We start from the raw sequence: 17,738 nt of genomic DNA, 5'->3' as shown, positions 1-17,738 counted from the left end.
TGAATGGAACAGAGTGCCGCCGTACGTGCTGAACGTAACCACGCTTTGCTAGAGCATTTTGAAAAACAATGGTGTGTAGGCAACGTCGTTTTTAAAAATGAAGTTTGAAAAACTTCGTTTTTTTTTTCATGAGAAAAAATTACGCTTTTTTTTCGTCACAAAAAACGACCGTGTGTACGCGGCATAACGGGTTCATCCATCCACACAAGAGTGGTGAATGCATAAATCCCCTTTACCAAGATGTATTCTGACAGTGGGACTTCTGTCAGAATACACTGATCAGCGCTGCAGCTGATTGTCTGCAAGCTGCTGGTCAAACAAGGTTTTCTTGCAGTCCCATTCTACAGAAGCTGATCTGATGGGGCAGCTTCTAACAGGCAAGGCCACACATAGATCAAATTCAGCTGGTCCCTGCTGAACCGAACAAATTTTGATTTGTGTGTACCCAGCTTTACCTTATGCCTTGCTCCAGTTTTCTCTTTCTGTACTGTGACTGGTCCTGTGGCCCTGGAGGAATTGTGAGTGGCTGTGGTCACACTCCAGCCTCATCATACCATATACAGTAAATGTTCCTATATGGTATGTGATGATGCTGAGGCTTTGGGTGGAAGGGGAGAGCACTGCTGGCTGGAACAAGTACAAGCTTTTCCCCCAGCACTGCAAGGGTGGACTTTTTTACTTTGCTGGAGTTGGGCTGCTTTACATCACTTGGCTGTTTATAGTCAAATCTTTTCATAGGTTAGAAATATACTTGGATTTTTCTGGTGCTACATAGACGTATTCCACATACACACTATGGGCCAGATTCAGGTACAAATGCGGCGGCGTAACGTATGTTATTTACATTACGCCGCCGCAAGTTTTCAGCGCAAGTGCTTGATTCACAAAGCACTTGCCTGTAAAGTTGCGGCGGCGTAGCGTAAAGCCGTCCGGCGCAAGCCCGCCTAATTCAAATGGGGCGTGTATCATTTAAATTAGGCACGTTCTCGCGCCGAACGTACTGCGCATGCTCCGTTTTGAAATTTCCCCACCGTGCTTTGCGGGAAATGACGTCGCACCGGCGTAATTTTTTGACCGGCGACGTGCGTTACGTCCTTTCCTATTCACGGACGTCTTACGCAAAAAAAAAAAAAATAATAATTTGACGCGGGAACGACGGCCATACTTTAACATGGGCTGTCTAATTTTACACCACCTAAATAGCAATCGCAACTTTACGACGGGAAAAGCTGACTAGCGACGACGTAAGAGAATGCGACGAACGCGCGTACCTTCATGGATCGCCGTAAACAGCCAATTGGCATACCCGACGCGAAAAACAACGCAAACTCCACCCAGCGGGCGCCGAAGTATTGCATCCTAAGATCCGAAGCCGTACGAAGCCGTACGCCTGTCGGATCTTAGCCAAATGCCGTCGTATCTTTGTTTGAGAATTCCAAATAAAGATACGACGCGGCAATCTGCTGATACTCCGGCGTACTTTTTCTGTGAATCTGGCCCTATGTTTTAATAAAATGCATGATTTTCATTAAAGGGGTTGTTAAGGTATAACATTTTTTTTTAAATAGCTTCCTTTACCTTCGTGCAGTCCTCCTTCACTTACCTCATTTTTCTTTTAAATGTCCTTATTTCTTCTGAGAAATACTCACTTCCTGTTCTTCTGTCTGTAACTCCACACAGTAATGCAAGGCTTTCTCCCTGGTGTGGAGTGTTGTGCTCGCCCCCTCTCCTGGAATGCAGGAGAGTCAGGTTGCCCACTAACACACAGATCCTTTCTCTATCTGCAACGTAGAGAGCGCCCTGACTCTCCTGTAGTCCAAGGGAGGGGGCGAGCACGACACTCCACACCAGGGAGAAAGCCTTGCATTACTGTGTGGAGTTACAGATGGAAGAACAGGAAGTAAAGATTTCCCAGAAGATATAAGGACATTTAAAAGCAAAATGGAAGGATGAGGTAAGTGAAGGAGGACTGCACTAAGGTAAAGGAAGCCATTTAGGAAAAGTGTTTTTTACCTTTACAACCCCTTTAAGATACAGTGTGTGTGCGTGTGTGTAATACATCTATGTAGAGCCTGAAAAGTCCCAGTATATTTGTAATCTATTCATAAACTTTTTACTTTCACTTTAGTAAACTTGCACTACAAGGGTCAGCACAGGTTTACAGCACAGCATTGCACAGTGTGGATAGCAGAACAGGTCTGGACTCATAGGAGGAGAAAAGCAGTCTGTTATCTTTCGCCATCTTCAGTCTGTACCAGGAGAGAGGAAAGCTCCAATGTGTGCTCGGCAGAAAGTTTGGAGTTGCAGTGTACTGCTGTCTGCCTGCTCCGCCCACCTGTACTGGAACTCTCACTGTCCTGATCCAGCCACCCAGCCGGTCAGGGACCTGTGCCCAGAAGAGTGTCTCTGTCCTTTCTGGGGAAGCCTACAGCATGTAAGGGCACATTCTCGGCTCTGATTTTGGACAGAATCGGCAGCACAGAGGCGAGACAAAGCTTGATGCTTTTTGCCTTGCACCTGCCCTGCATGCAGGCAGAAGGGTTTGCTTAGCTGAGAAAACCTCTCCTGATAACTCATGTGATGTATGATTATAATTTGGCTAGGGTTGGAAACCAGGAAGTCATTGAAAAATAAATATGGTTAAAACAAGTAAATGTGTTGGGCCAGATTCACATAGGTTAGCGGATCTTTAGATACGCTAACCTATGTGATTTAAGATCCGCCGCCGCAATTTTTTAAAGCAAATGCTAATTCACAAAGCACTTACCTCAAAACTTGCGGCGGCGTATCTTAAATCCCCCGGCGGAATTCAAATTCCGCAGCTAGGGGGAGTGTAGTATTTAAATCAGGCGCGTCCCCACGCCGATTTTTACTGCGCATGCGCCGTCCGCGAATTTTCCCGGCGTGCATTGCTCCCAATGACATACGCAAACGACGTAAAAAAAAAGCGCCGGGCGGTCGTTTGTTTCGGAATCGGGTTTTCAGGGATTGTCTAAAGATGGATAGATTAGGCTTAATAGTCCGATAGTCTGACAGATTGGGGTAGGGAATTCCAAAGGATGAGAGAAGTCCTGGAGGTGAGCATGGGAGGAGGTGACAAGGGAGCTAGAGAGCAGGAGGTCTTGGGAGAACCAAAGAGAGCGGCTTGGTTGGTATTTAGAAACTAGGTCAGTGATGTATCTGGGGGCAGAGTTGTGGGTGGCTTTGTAAATTATTGTTAGTACTTTGAATTTTATTCATTGGGTGAATGGAAGCCAGTGGAGAGATTGACAGAGAGGGGGTGGAGGACACTGAATGGTTGATAAGGTGGATGAGTCTTGCAGCGTTCATGGTGAACTGAAGGGGGGATCGCCTATGTAAAGGTAATCCAATGAGGTGAGAGTTGCAGTAGTCGAGAAAAGGGATGACCAGGGAGTAAATTAGAAGCTTGGCAGTGTCATTAGTTAAAAAGGGGCTGTATTCTGAAAATATTGCGAAGGCGGCATGATTTGGACAAGGATTGGATGTGGGCCTGAAAAGACAGTTCAGAGTCTAAGGTTACCCCTAGCACCCTGGCATGTGGTGACGCACTGATAGATGTGCCATTGATCTCGACAGAGAAGTTAGGGGAAGGGGCACGTGGGGGAGGAATTATTTAGAGCTTGGTTAGATAGATTCAGTTTGAGGCAGTGCTTTGACTTCCAGGCTGATATGTCCGTTAGTAAATCAGTAATGTGTTAGGAGATTGATGGGGTGAGCTGAGGGGCAATTCATAATTAACTTTATGTTTATGTTCATTTTTAATAAATCATTGGCTTTTTGAATGTTATATGCTTTGCTTCATTGTGTGAATTGTTTCAGAACCACACAATATATTATAAAGGAAAGTAATGTTCAACATAAACATGTACAAATGGTTTTATTCCATCTTTCCCCACATGGGATTGTCCGATCAGGGAAATGTAATGCAGGATCCACACAACTTCTGTTAGAACACATTATCCCCTTCCACTAAGAGCAAAAGCCAATTCTGAGGTAGAGTAATTGAAAATTTAATTTTGAACAGTGATCCATAACAAACAGATAATATTTTATTAGCCTGGCTAGGGTAAAAACTCGATGACATTTTTCTTTGCACTCTGCTATTTAATAAAGCTTTTAATTTACAGATGTATTTGTTTGGCAGGAAGTGATGGACAAGTTGCTACGATAGTGCGAATTTATAGAACATACTGTTGTGTTTGCTTTGTTAGGTGGATAACCAGCTTCCTGGTTCAATGTTCCCAGCAGTCTTTCATCCAGTAGCACCTCCAAAATCCATTGCCCAGGATTCTGGTAAAGACCTTATTTCTCAAATTTATTTTTATGCTTTCTTTTGTGGGTCTCTACCATTGTAATGCAACCATTATTATACAAATTAATGTTAAACTTTGTGTTGTTTTTTTTTACCGGCAGTGTCTAGAAAAATATTTTAACTGTTACAATCAAATAATATGCCTGAGGTTGTGCAAATGATTTATTAAGTTCTGAAAAATGTCGCTATCTTTGAATCAGAGCTTTGGGCAAAATTATGTTCTTGTAACTAAATAACAATTCACAAATTGTGAATTGAATTAACGTTTGTGTGTGTATGTATGTATGTATGTATGTATATGTGTGTGTGTGTGTGTGTGTGTGTGTATATATATATATATATATATATATATATATATATATATATATATATATATATATATATATATATATATAGTGTCACCAAACTCAAACTAAATGGTAGAAAATTGAATAATGTTATAGAGCAGTGGTATCCAAATTGCAGCCCAGGGGCCGAATGTGGCCTTTTGCTTGCCATTATCAAGCCTATGGGGCACGATCCTCCTCTCCCCCCCATGCTGACACCAACGATGGAGCTCTTTTTTTCTCCCACTGGCACCAACAATGGCACATTTTTCCTCCACTGACACCAACAATGGAACATTCTTTCTTCCACTGACAAAAAAAAAGGCCACTGTTTCTCCCGGGGATACGAGGCACTATTTCTCAAACTGACACCACTGATTTGAACTCTTCCTCCCACAGACACCAGGGTTGGGGCCCTATTCATTCCATTGAAACCAACAATGGGGCACTGTTCCTCCCACTAATACCAATGATGGGGCATTGGTTATATCCACTGACATCGGGCCATTTTCTACTCCTGCTGGGAAAGGTCTGCCCCCCCCCCCCAAAGTCCGAAGGACAGCAAACTGGCCCTTTGTTTTAAAAGATTGGAGACCCATATTATAGAGCAAAGAAAGAAGAGGGTAGAAATGCAAGTGAAGCATAAATAGAATAGCTAAGACCTGAGAGGTTATGGGGCCGTATCCAGTTTTCTGTAACTGGGGAAGCATATGACAAACCCCAAACATAGAATAGTCACGTGCTAGGGAAATTAGCAAAAAATTGTTGCCAAATGTTAAAAGGGGGAAAAAAGGGCTTCCATTACATATAACCTCTTCTTCAGTGCATTTTCCCAGTGTTGGAGAGACACTAATTTTCTTGCAACTCAATTTCTTGGTAAAAGAGAGATCTTCTAAGGGCTCTTTGCATATGATATTCATGTTCATAGAAGAGTAGCCAACCTGGAATACTGGTTAGTTAATCACAAGTCAGAATTACACCAAAGATCGAGTTGTGGCTGTATTTCTCCTATACCTTACCAGTAAAGCCCCGTACACACGATCGGACCTTTGTCCGACCAAACTCGCATCGGAATTCCGACGGAATTCCATCGGAGTAAAAGAGAACGTGTTCGCTATCTAAACTCAGATGGGCATAAACACGGGCGGAATTTCCGATGGAAAATGTCCGTCTGACTTTTTCCATCGGAAACTCCGATCGTGTGTACAAGACATTAGACGTCTACATTGTAAATGTATTAGTTTTTCCAAGTCTTGCCCACACCTCCAAAAATATTCTCTCTTTTTTTTTAATAAACCAAGAACACAGCACAGTGGAGTAAGCAGTTCATGCATTTAATAATGTTTTGTCAAGATAATAAATACTAATTTCCTGACTTTTTTGTCTTTTAGAACCTAAGCCTTTCATTGATATAAGCATTATTACCAGGTTTAATGAATTCAGCAAAGTCAAGCAGTTTAAGTAAGTAATTTATTTTGTTCAGGGTATAAAATATCTACATTTCATAAACAAAACACTACACCTATACATAAATAAATGTGTAGTGCTATCCCTTTAAGAATAGTGCTTATAATCATACACATACAATCATAAATGCAAATCAAACAAACTCAGTGCAAAATCAAATACAATCTCAATATAATCTTCAATCCACCACCCTGACATTTCGTCAGAAATTATGCTTTCGGGGGGAAGAAGGTTCCTGGTTCCACTGAAGACATTATTTCTAATAAAACGTTCATAGGACAGGGCACGCAATCTGGCTTTGTGAGTATTTTATGTTTACAATAAATTTGACTCTTATGGGGTTACGCCTTTTTTTTTTTAAAGCGATGCATATAACATTAGCATTCCTGGGAGTGAAGAGGAAAAACTTGGACTGTTGGAGTGATTCCCTTGATGGCCAACATCTGCTTGTTATTATGAAAGAGTGTTTGTGACCTCTATTATAAAGGGTTTTTTGGATTCGGTAATAGAAATAAGAAATACCTGTGCTCAAATCCCAATAGCTTGTACATGTGTATAATCCATCAGGTGCTGCTAAAAGGGTGTGACCACATGTTAACACCAGAATTCTTTTATGAACTCTGCACACTGCTATATACTTTTTCTAGCAAACTTTGCAATGAAAAAAACAGGGATTTTTAGTTCACACATATTGCAATACATGTTTAAGCTGGCCAACTGCATCAACATAATCCCACTATGGCCAGTTCCTAACTTGCTCTGCAAAATGCAATTTCTACAGTGGATATAGTGCCAGTATGGGGCAAATTGGAGGAGAGCTACAGGTTCAGGTGTGGCTGATTCGGTAAAAGGCGTATTTTATAGCGGTGGTGGCGTGGAATGGAAGGAGTGTCCCCAATTGTGATTAACTGGATGTCAGAGAACGTAAGTGGTCACAAGAAGTCATTATTACACATTAAATAATTCTGGTGGACTTTTACTATTTCACAATCAGGGTGTTAGATCTGTTTATATTGAGATTGTGTTTGAGTTCAATAGGATTTAGTAAAACACAACAGCTAAATCAGGAAAATGTATTTAAAGCGGGGGTTCACCCTGTTAAAAAAAAAAAAAATGTTTTTTTTTATTAGACCATTACATTCGGCATCGTAGCGCGAGCTACGGTATGCCGGTCTTACATTTTTTATCCCCGTACTCACTGTGCTATGGCTCAGATTCCGGGGAATGGGCGTTCCTATGGTGAGAGAAGGTGATTGACGGCCGGCCCTGGCACGTCACGCTTCTCCGGAAATAGCCGAAATAGGCTTGGCTATTCACGGCGCCTGCGCATAGCCTGTGCGCAGGCGCCGTGAAGAACCGAGACCTACTCCGGCTGTCTTCGGGGAGCGTGACGTGCCAGAGCCGGCCATCAATCATCCTCCCTCTCCATAGGCACGCCCATTCCCCGCGGGAGTCGGATTCTTCAATGAGCGATAGCACAGTGAGTACGGGGATTAAAAATTTAAGACCGGCATACCGTAGCTCGCGCTACGATGCCGAATGTAATGGTCTAATGATGTGAAGGAGGGTGAACCACCGCTTTAAGGTCTATCTGAAAACTACCCTGGGACTTCTAAAGCACTTCATCTAGAAAGGCTTTGTTATGTCCTGCCCCCTGTATCTCACTTTTGATTGCTGGGGTGTCCATCAAATTAAATGGCCAAAGACCATGCCTTGTTATGAGGCTGCTAGCTAAAGCACAAACTTTACAGGTCAAGTCAATAACTGCATAATAAAACAACCCAGGTGTTAGAGCTCCCAAACTTGTAGGCATATGAAGGTTTTTGCCACAGAATTCCAGATACCGTTTAGTGATATTTGGATAGGTATAGGATTGCTTTAAATATATTGCACACTCATATTCTGAATGTTCAGGCTTTAATAAGCATATAGGCCCAGATCCTCAAAGGTCTTACGATGGCGCAACGCAATGTACGCCGTCGTAAGTCCTAATCTGGGCCGTCGTATCTATGCGACTGATTCTTAGAATCAGTTACGCATTGATATCCATTAGATCCGACAGGCGTAAGGCTCTTACGCTGTCGGATCTTAAATGCATTTTTTTTTTCGCCGCTAGGTGTCGCCTCCGTCGTTTTCCGAGTATGCAAATTAGCTAGATACACGAATTCCCGAACGTACGCGCGGTCGACGCAGTGAAGTTACGACGTTTACGTTAGGTTTGCGTGGCGTAAAGTTGCCCCTGCTATATGAGGGGCAACCAATGTTAAGTATGGCCGTCGTTCCCGCGTCGAAATTTTAAAATTGACGTTGTTTGCGTAAGTCGTCCGTGAATGGGGCTGGACGCCATTTACTTTCACGTCGAAACCAATGACGTCCTTGCGACGTCATTTGGAGCAATGCACCCTGGGATATTTTCCGGACGGCGCATGCGCAGTACATTTGGCGCGGGAACGCGCTTAATTTAAATGCTCCACGCCCCCTACCCGGCTAATTTGAATTACGCAGGCTTGCGCCGGGTGATTTACGCTACGCCGCCGCAACTTTACAGGCAAGTGCTTTGTGAATAAAGCACTTGCCTGTAAAACTTGCGGGGGCGTAACGTAAATGACATGCGTTACGCCGCCGCACAGATACGCCGGATATACGAGAATCTGGCCCATAGACTCTGGTAGAAAGTAATAAAGAGTCAGATGCTTATGATGTTACAACCTCTACACATGTAGATATCTATTTTTAGTCCATGTGTACCTAGCATAATTCATGGAATACAGAAGACAGCTCATGAAGGTACCTAAACATTCAATATGATATATCCAAGTTACAGCAGACATGCACAGTGTATTATTCTCAAAAGTATTTTATTTTTTATTTTTCTAAATGCTCCAGACCCTATCACTGCACCAAATCATTTTCACATAGTGTCGTCCTTTTAAAATAAAAAAATTATGACACCAAAACAGTCATTGGTGCTCCCTATCTTGCCTTGTGAATAAATATATTTATTAGATTTATCAGCTTCATAAAACTAGCTTGTTTCCTTTGTTCCTGTAAACTGCACTGAATGCTTTGCTTGCATCAAGTTTTCTCTAGTTTTGAAAAAACCTAGGGAGCATGTACATTCTATTGTTTATTGAATTGTTCTTAATCACTATTAAAGTGTTTGTTAACCCCCCCCCCAAAAAAAAAAATAGATATCCTGGTTCCTTAAAGCCGATTAAACAGCCACATACTTGTGCTATGTAATCTGCTCCCTTCTAAACTGTAAAAAAACATGGCTGAACTTGCCACTTCTTGTATCCACCTCTCTGCGCTGACCACGAAAATCGAGGCTGCTGAGCCCTGACCACCATGGTCAGTGTATGTCCCTCAGTCATCCGCAGTGCAGCTCTGCTCTCCTCCCCTTCACCCCCACCCTACCTGCCTGTCAGCTCTGTGCTTGTTTCTCTTTCACCTACCTCCCCCCCTGCTGCGATTAACAGAAATAAAAGATTAGACCTTGTCACTACTAGCCCCTCTATTATAGAAAACATACCACACTGTTAAAGTTTTTTTTCTAAAAACAAGTTATGTAAATACATGTTTAGTGTGTTCCTCAGGCCGGTCTCAAGGGCTACTGCAGGAGGGGCTAAGCCGCCATGTGACCTCCCCAGCTGATGTTAGAGGGAGATCTCAGCCCCTCCTGCAGAAGCCATGTAGCAGAGATTTAAAGCAGTCACGACTCACGTGACCAGCCTGAAAATCGCCCTAAATAGGTATTTACATACCTTGTTTTAAAAAAAGACTTATACAGTGCATTATGCTTTGCTATAATAGAGGGGCTGACTGTGATTTGCTGGACTGGGGTAACAAACACTTTAATAGCTAATTGTCTATATCACGTGCTTCTTTTCTGTGTAGGTACTTTATGGTTCTGATCCAGTGTATGGCTTTAAAGATTGACCAGGGATTCCTTGCTGCAATCATGGGGCTGTTCACTCCAGCCACTCTTCCTGAGGTGGAAAAACAACGTGTAAGTTCTGTGTCTGTGTGAGGTGTGGGGGGGGGGGGGGGTGTTGTAAGAATAAACCTGGCCATAAAAGCCAAGTTTTTTTTTTTGGCCAGGTTTATTCCTAATAGACTTAATCTATCAGTATCTAGGCAGCGACACTTTCGTTAAAGTACAATCTCTCCTCAATTTTAACGGTCGCAGTTTCCACAACTTGCTCTGAAAAAAAAGCCTGATAGGTGACTGTAAAGCCTACACTAGATCAGAAAAACGATCGTTGATGCACAGCTTTCGAGCTGAAAACGCACTGTAAATACTGCATGAACCTCATAGAATCGCGTTAAACTCAATTCACAGAAGGAAATAAAAAATGACCGTATTTATTGCCATATAATGCGCACAGGCGTATAACACGCACCCTAGTTTTAAGAGGGCGGTTTCAGGAAAATATCTTTCCATAATCCCCTGCACTCCCAATAGATCCCCTGCACTCCCAAGAGACCCCCTGCACAGTACACATACCCCCTGAACTCCCAGGAGACCCCCTGCACAGTACGCATACCCCCTGCACTCCCAGGAAACCCCCTGCACAGTACGCATACCTCCTGCACTGCCAGGAGACCTCCAGTCTCCTTGGACAGCACTGCCAGCAAAGTTAAGAAAAAATCACTGCCAGCCCCTTCTCAGACACCACTCCTCCTGTGTCATTGTCATAACAAATCGAAGCCTCCAAATACCTCATTAAAGCCGTTCTGTCATGCTACCCGGTCCCGTGATTGCTCTCCTCTGATGTTTAATGGACGTCTAGTGACTGCTCTCCTCCTCAAATCTAAATCTACACTCGGGGGAGGAGGAGGAGCAGCCGGAAAAACGGCCTTAATGAGGTATTTAGAAGCTTCGATTTGCTATGACACAGGTGGAGCGGTGTATAAGAAGGGCCTGGCAGTGATGTTTTCTTAACTGTGACGTATGCTGGCAGCGCTGTCCCAGGTCCAGGAAAGCTGGATTGCCCCCCCCCCCCCCCCGGTAAAAATAAATATCGGCGTATAACATGCACGCACTGTTTGCCCTGAAAATAAAAGTGTGTGTTAAACGCCCATAAATACTGTAAATTAATGCAGTAAATAAGTAGTGACCGAGGCATGCAGCATTAATGGAATGTGTACTGGCGACATCACAAATGGGCAGTGCCACCCAGTTACATCACCAGTTGGCACTGCCCCATAGTTTTTTAAGAACTGTCAGACGGTGGGAGCCTTCGTCGGAAGAGGCAGTGGGCATCATGATTGAAGATTGATCTACACAGAGGGACATTTTTTTATTTTTGTTTTTTTAATGAAGGACTTGTTCAAAACTGCCTTTTTGTCTTTTTTTACGCTACATATTTTTTGTGGTGAATGAGTAGGGGTACTATGTACCCCTACTCATTCACATGGGGGGGTGGGATCTGGGGGCCCCACTTGTTAAAGGGGTTTCCAATAAGCCCTCCACCAGCAGACCCCCACAGGCCAGGGTTGTGGGAAAGAGGCCCTTGTCCCCATCAACATGGGGACAAGGTGCTTTTTGCCCCCACCCCAAAGCACCCCCCAATGGCAATGTGGCAATGAAGGCAATGTGATCTTATATGGTTCAGGAGCGGTGGGGGAACTCGCTTGTCCCCCCGCACCCCCCCCTCTCTTTGTGACCCACTGGGCTCCATGCTTAGATAAGGGTCTGGTATGAATTTAGGGGGGGCGCACTTTTTTATTTTTCTGGTGTGGGGTTTCCCCTCAAAATTTATATCAGACCTGAAGGGCCTATTGTGTATTGGGGGAGACCCCACGCTGTGTTTTTTCTTCATTTTTCATTGCCAGCAATTATTTTATTTTTTTAAAGAGGGAACCCCGCTGTCAGCTCATGACTCACCGGTTGTTAAGGACGTGGTGGCCACCCACTCCTTAACAACCATGACAGTTACTAGTTGTTAAGTACACTGGTGGCTGCCCTCTCCTGAAATGGGTTGTAAACCTTTCATCCTATGCATTAAGGTGAAAAAACAACTTGCAGTGACCAGCCCCCACGTTTTACTAGGCGCAGTCCCTCTCTCCACAGGGTCCCTGCTCTTAATTGGCTAGATTGATAGCAACACAGCCATTCGGCAGCTATGGACGCTGAATGAATGACTCTGGAGCGCGCCCGCAAGGTAACCCCCCTGGAGAGCGCTTCTCCTAGTGGGTTATCTGGTGCGGGAAGGAGCCGCTGAGGGACCCCAGAAGGCGGTGTTCGGGGTCACTGTGCAAAACTAGCTGCACAATGGAGGTAAGTATGATATGTTTGTTGTTTATAAAATAAAAAAATAAAAAAAACATGCTTTACAATCACTTTAACAATGAGGTATTTACTACTGGTAATAAATATGCTGGATGTGGTAAGATACGACTTTGTGAATGGAGCCCAACGTCTCTTATACCTATTTTGACACAATCTTGAAATTGCATGTTCTCTTTGTACTCTTTGGAATTTATCTTTTCTTTTTTCTTTTTTTTTTGGTACAGACAAAGTTAATTCAGAAAGATTTAGATTCCTTGAACACAGAGCTGATGGAATCTTCTCTGACAGATATCACCACCCTGAGCTTCTTTGAACACTTCCATATTTCTCCAGTGAAGGTACCAAAACAATATAACAAATATAGGAATCAAGTTTGTTGGCTTTATGACCACATTTTACAGAGGTTGTAAACCCTGGGGCATCACATACTAGCTCATTATGAAATACCTTAGAACAAAGCCTTGCAGCGGTGTCCACACACCACTGAGATGGCTGACATCTTCCCCGGTGTTTCTTCCAGATTCGCGAACTCTGGCGCTGTGAGTGCTCAAGAGCTATAGTTTACGGTACGGGCTCTGTCAGTCCGGTACAGTAAGCCAAACCTTCAGAAAGCATGCGCCGGTGATGTCATCAGCTGCATGCACTCTGAATATCTCCTAAACTGTGCAAGTTTAGGAGATATTCACAGTTCCTATAGGTAAGCCTTACTATAGGCTTACCTGTAGGTGCAAGTAAAAAAAATTGCGTTTAATTCGTCTTTAACTGCTTGCCGGCGGCAGGTCGGCTCTGCTGGGCGAGATCACGTAGCTATCCCCCAGCAGCCAATAGCCCCCCCCCGCTCGTCCCTGATCCTGGTGCGCGTGCCCGGCGGGCGCTGTCAGGGGAGAAATGCCTGACCGTCTGTTCATACAGACGATCAGTCATTTCCCCCAGTTAGTCCACCCCCCCTTCAGTTAGAACACACCCAGGGAACATATTTAACCCCTTCCTCGCCCCCTAGTGTTAACCCCTCCCCCGCCAGTGGCATTTTTATAGTAATCAATGCATTTTTATAGCACTGATCGCTATAAAAATGCAAATGGTCCCAAAAATGTGTCAAATCGCTGATCGCCACCATTATTAGTAAAAAAAAAATATATATTAATAAGAATGCCATAAAACTATCCCCTATTTTGTAAACGCTATAACTTTTGCGCAAACCAATCAATAAACGCTTATTGCGATTAATTCACAATGTGTTATTTAACAGTTTATAGTACATAACAGGTAGAATAAGCAAATTTAATAAATGGTACTTGCAAATATATGAGCAATAAATGGGGACCAATCAAGGCTTTACATTTTATAGGTGGGCACAATTGCTCACCTTCACAAGCCAATAAGGGTGTCTCTTCAGTTATATTAACCACTTTAGCCCCAGAAGAATTTACCCCCTTCCCGACCAGAGCACTTTTTGCGATACGGCACTGCGACGCTTTAACTGACAATTGTGCGGTCGTGCGAAGTTCCACCCTAACAAAATTGCGGCCCTTTCCCCCCCCCCCCCCCCCCAAATAGAGCTTTCTTTTGGTGGTATTTGATCACCTCTGCATTTTTTTTTTTGCGCTATAACCAAAAAAAGAGCGAAAATTTTGGGGGAAAAAAGCAATATTTTTTGCTATAATAAATATCCACAAAAAATATAAAAAAAAACAAATTTCTTTCTCAGTTTAGGCCGATATGTATTTTTGGTAAAAAAAACATCTCAACAAGCGTATATTGATTGGTTTGCGCAAACGTTATAGCGTCTACAAAATAGGGGATAGATTTATGGCATTTTATTTATTAGTAATGGCGGCGATCTGCGATTTTTATCATCGGACACCTTTGACACTATTTTGGGACCATTGTCATTTATAAAGCGAACAGTGCTATAAAGATGCACTGATTACTGTGTAAATGACACTGGCAGGGAAGGGGTTAAACACTAAGGGCAATCAAGGGGTTAAGTGTGTCCTAGGGAGTGATTATAACTTTGGGGGGGGGGCTACCACTGACATGACACATGACAGCAATCGCTGCTCCCAATTACAGGGAGCAGTAGATCCCTGTCATGTCACCAGGTTTCTGCACAGATGTCAATGTAAAGCGCAGCCTGATATCACAAAAAGTAGTACAGAAACTACTTTTTGAAATCGATGCAGCACCGCAGAAGCGGCGTCGCACCGATTAGGACGGTGCCATTGCCGGCAATTGTCTGCAAATGCTGCCGATCTGACATGTCAAATCATACCAATGTGAACCAGGGCTAATACATACATTTATTTTTATTTATTTTTATTTACCGTATGCTTGGTACATTACTAGAACTTGCACAAAATAACATGCATCTGTCCCATTGTGTTGGAGTTATCCTTTGCTCTTCATCTCTAGTTACACCTCAGCCTCTCATTGGGAGCAGGAGGAGAAGAATCAAACAAAGAGGAACGTGAAATTGTTGCCATCAGCTCTGTCAACCTCCTTCTAAAAAGCATTGGAGCCACTCTCACAGATGTAGATGATCTCATTTTCAAGTAAAGCTTACCTTTGTCCTTCCAGAATATATATCCTGTATCCCTTCCTTCATCATATATAGGTGATTCAGTAGAACCTAAAGAACTAATGACAGGGTTGTTTTATATTCTTGTTTACAGGTTGGCTTGTTTTGAAGTGAGGTACAAGTTTTACAAGCAGGACCAACTGAGGCATCTTGTTGTCAGGCATTACAGCGAGCAGGTAATCTTCCAAGTTTGTCAATATTTCTCTAAATGTAGTTGCATTCTTATGCTGCACTTCTTGCTGTACATGAATGAATGAATGAATGAAAAACGTATAAAGCGCGGCGCATGCGAACTGAATCGTTGGAGACTCTCACCTGCTACCTCTTTCTAAAGCCCTGTACACACGATCGGATATCTAATGGAATCTAATCCGATGGATTTTTTCGTCGGATATCCGATGAAGCTGACTTTCATCAGTCTTGCCTACACACCATCAGTCAAAAATCTGACCATGCCAAAACGCGGTGACATACAACTCTGCGAAAGGGGCCGAAAAAAATGAAGTTCAATGCCTCCGAGCATGCGTCCACTTGATTCTGAGCATGCGTGGAGTTCCACACAGATGATCAGATTTTTCTATTGTTTTTTTTTTTATCCATAGGAAAAATTTAAAACATGTTCTATTTTTTTACACCGATGAAAATAAAACCGATGGGGCCCACACATGAACGGTTTGTCCATCGGTCTGTTTTCAGCGGACAAACCGATCGTGTGTGTACGCGGCTTAAGACTTTCATATTTTTTGTCGGTAGTCACTTGATTTGCACATTGTCATTTATTGGGTGCTCGTTTGATGCTGTGCAGACCTTATTGCATTACCACTGATTTTGCAAGTCTGTCTATTCATGTGACCTTTTTTTGCACGTGTTTAAAAAAGAAAATTTTTGTTAAAGGAATTACAAAAAAAAAAATCTCTAAATGTATTTGCTTCTCTGGCTCTATAATAAATTTAGAACAGTGGTGGCATACAAATAGAATGTATATTTACAGATGTTGTCAATTATGAGGTATTTTACCAATGGTGATGGTCCTGCAAAACCACATTGCTTTCTGGTTGTTCCATAATTTTTCTATGGAATCTGATATATATAACCCAGCATATTATTTAAACTAAAAACCAACAAGTTGAACCAGTTAACGTGTGGCATAAAATGCAAGTCTTTTCATTTTCTCCTAATGTCTTGGTTATTGCCTTCTTATCCTTTGTAGTTCTTGAAGCAGCTGTATGTCCTTGTCCTGGGCTTGGACGTCTTGGGAAACCCCTTTGGCTTGATTCGTGGGCTCTCAGAAGGTGTGGAGGCTTTTTTTTATGAACCTTTTCAGGTACGTTTAATACATCTTTTCACTTTTGTAAAAAAAAAAGATTAACACATTTTTCGCAGGTAAAATTTGCATTTTTTTTTTCCTCATTTGCCTGCAGAGCATTGTACCCTAGATCGGCAGGCTCCTGCAGTCCCTCAGTACCGCTCTCTGCCTGCAACTCCTGTATGGGTAGACAATTGCTGGGGGGGCAGAAAGAATCAATGAACTACGAGGTTGCTCACTAGCACCCTTGCAGTTCATTGAGAACTGCAAGCTTTTTGCTGCGGTGACAGATGGGACTTGTAGTTCATTCATTCACTAAACTCTGTGAATGGATAATGCAGCTGTGTAGGAGGAGTACTGCACAGCCACACTTTTTTTATTTTTTTTACATGATAGCGTCTGTGGAGAGAGGATAGCCTGCCTGCTGTCATAGTGCATGATATAGTGTGGTGCAAGGCTGCTGCTTTAATAACACCCTGAATACAGGGTGTTATTAAGGGTGAACTTATCCTTTAAATCTACTCCATGTTAGAAATATTTAATATTTAGTTATACTCATATTTTTATAATAGTATAATTATTAACAGAAGTATATGCATATTCCTGCTTACCTTTGTTTTTTATATTGTGTTGTAGCGCTATAATAAGCCCTCTAATGCTTAAGAATCAATATGCTTTGCCTGACCTACCACACTTACTGCTCTATACTTGCCTTTGATTGTAGGGAGCCGTGCAGGGCCCAGAGGAATTTGCAGAAGGCTTGGCCATAGGTGTGAGGAGTCTTCTTGGGCACACTGTTGGTAAGCTCCAGTTTGTTTCTTGTGCAAATATGTGGACATATGTTTTATTTAATTAGGAATTCACAGCTCTTAGGCCTCTTGCGCACTGCTGCCTAAAAACACAGCATTTTTATTCATAAATTATTATTTTTTTGCTGATCTAAATGTAGCTCATTGTTTTCAATGTGCCTGTACACTTAGGCGCATAAACATGTGCTGCGTATAGACGAGTAACCAAAACATGTGAATTGCTGTATTTTTATGCACGTATGTACACAATGCGAATTTGAAGAGGTTAAAATTTCATTCAGAGATCTAGAATTTATTTTACTGATATTCAAACATCAGTACCATGTGCAAGTACCCTTAGAAGTAGGTTTTGCATTTTTGTAGCTAGAATAAAGACCTGCTCATCTTGAGACATTCTTGAGTAGGGAAAGATTAAACACCTGTCAGTTATTTATTGTTGTTTGTGTCTCGACTGGCCATAGTACCACTAAAACCTGAGACCAAAGATAATGTACAGTGACTTGGTAAACTGTGGAGTATGTGTTTTGCTATAACCCCCTTTCGCCACCCGCAGAAGTGGATAATTAGGTCCTCCATCCACAGACTGGATTTGGATGGGGGAATACTCCCCACTAAGCTATCATA

General features: G+C 42.7%; 1 protein-coding gene across 1 annotated transcript in view; it reads left to right on the top strand.

Moving 5' to 3' along the window:
• The window catches only part of VPS13C (vacuolar protein sorting 13 homolog C), a 388,870-nt gene that overhangs the window by 312,356 nt on the left and 58,776 nt on the right, over positions 1-17,738 (top strand). The window contains exons 69-76 of the mRNA XM_040343051.1: positions 4,233-4,314; positions 6,051-6,120; positions 10,024-10,135; positions 12,646-12,759; positions 14,834-14,973; positions 15,094-15,175; positions 16,210-16,323; positions 17,030-17,105. Coding sequence (XP_040198985.1) covers positions 4,233-4,314; positions 6,051-6,120; positions 10,024-10,135; positions 12,646-12,759; positions 14,834-14,973; positions 15,094-15,175; positions 16,210-16,323; positions 17,030-17,105 — 790 coding nt within the window. The remainder of the gene's footprint in view (positions 1-4,232; positions 4,315-6,050; positions 6,121-10,023; positions 10,136-12,645; positions 12,760-14,833; positions 14,974-15,093; positions 15,176-16,209; positions 16,324-17,029; positions 17,106-17,738) is intronic.

Source organism: Rana temporaria, chromosome 3 (assembly GCF_905171775.1).
Source record: "Rana temporaria chromosome 3, aRanTem1.1, whole genome shotgun sequence".
Lineage (NCBI taxonomy): Eukaryota > Metazoa > Chordata > Amphibia > Anura > Ranidae > Rana > Rana temporaria.
Note: the sequence above shows the minus strand (reverse complement) of the source record. Positions and strands in the feature narration are given on the sequence as shown.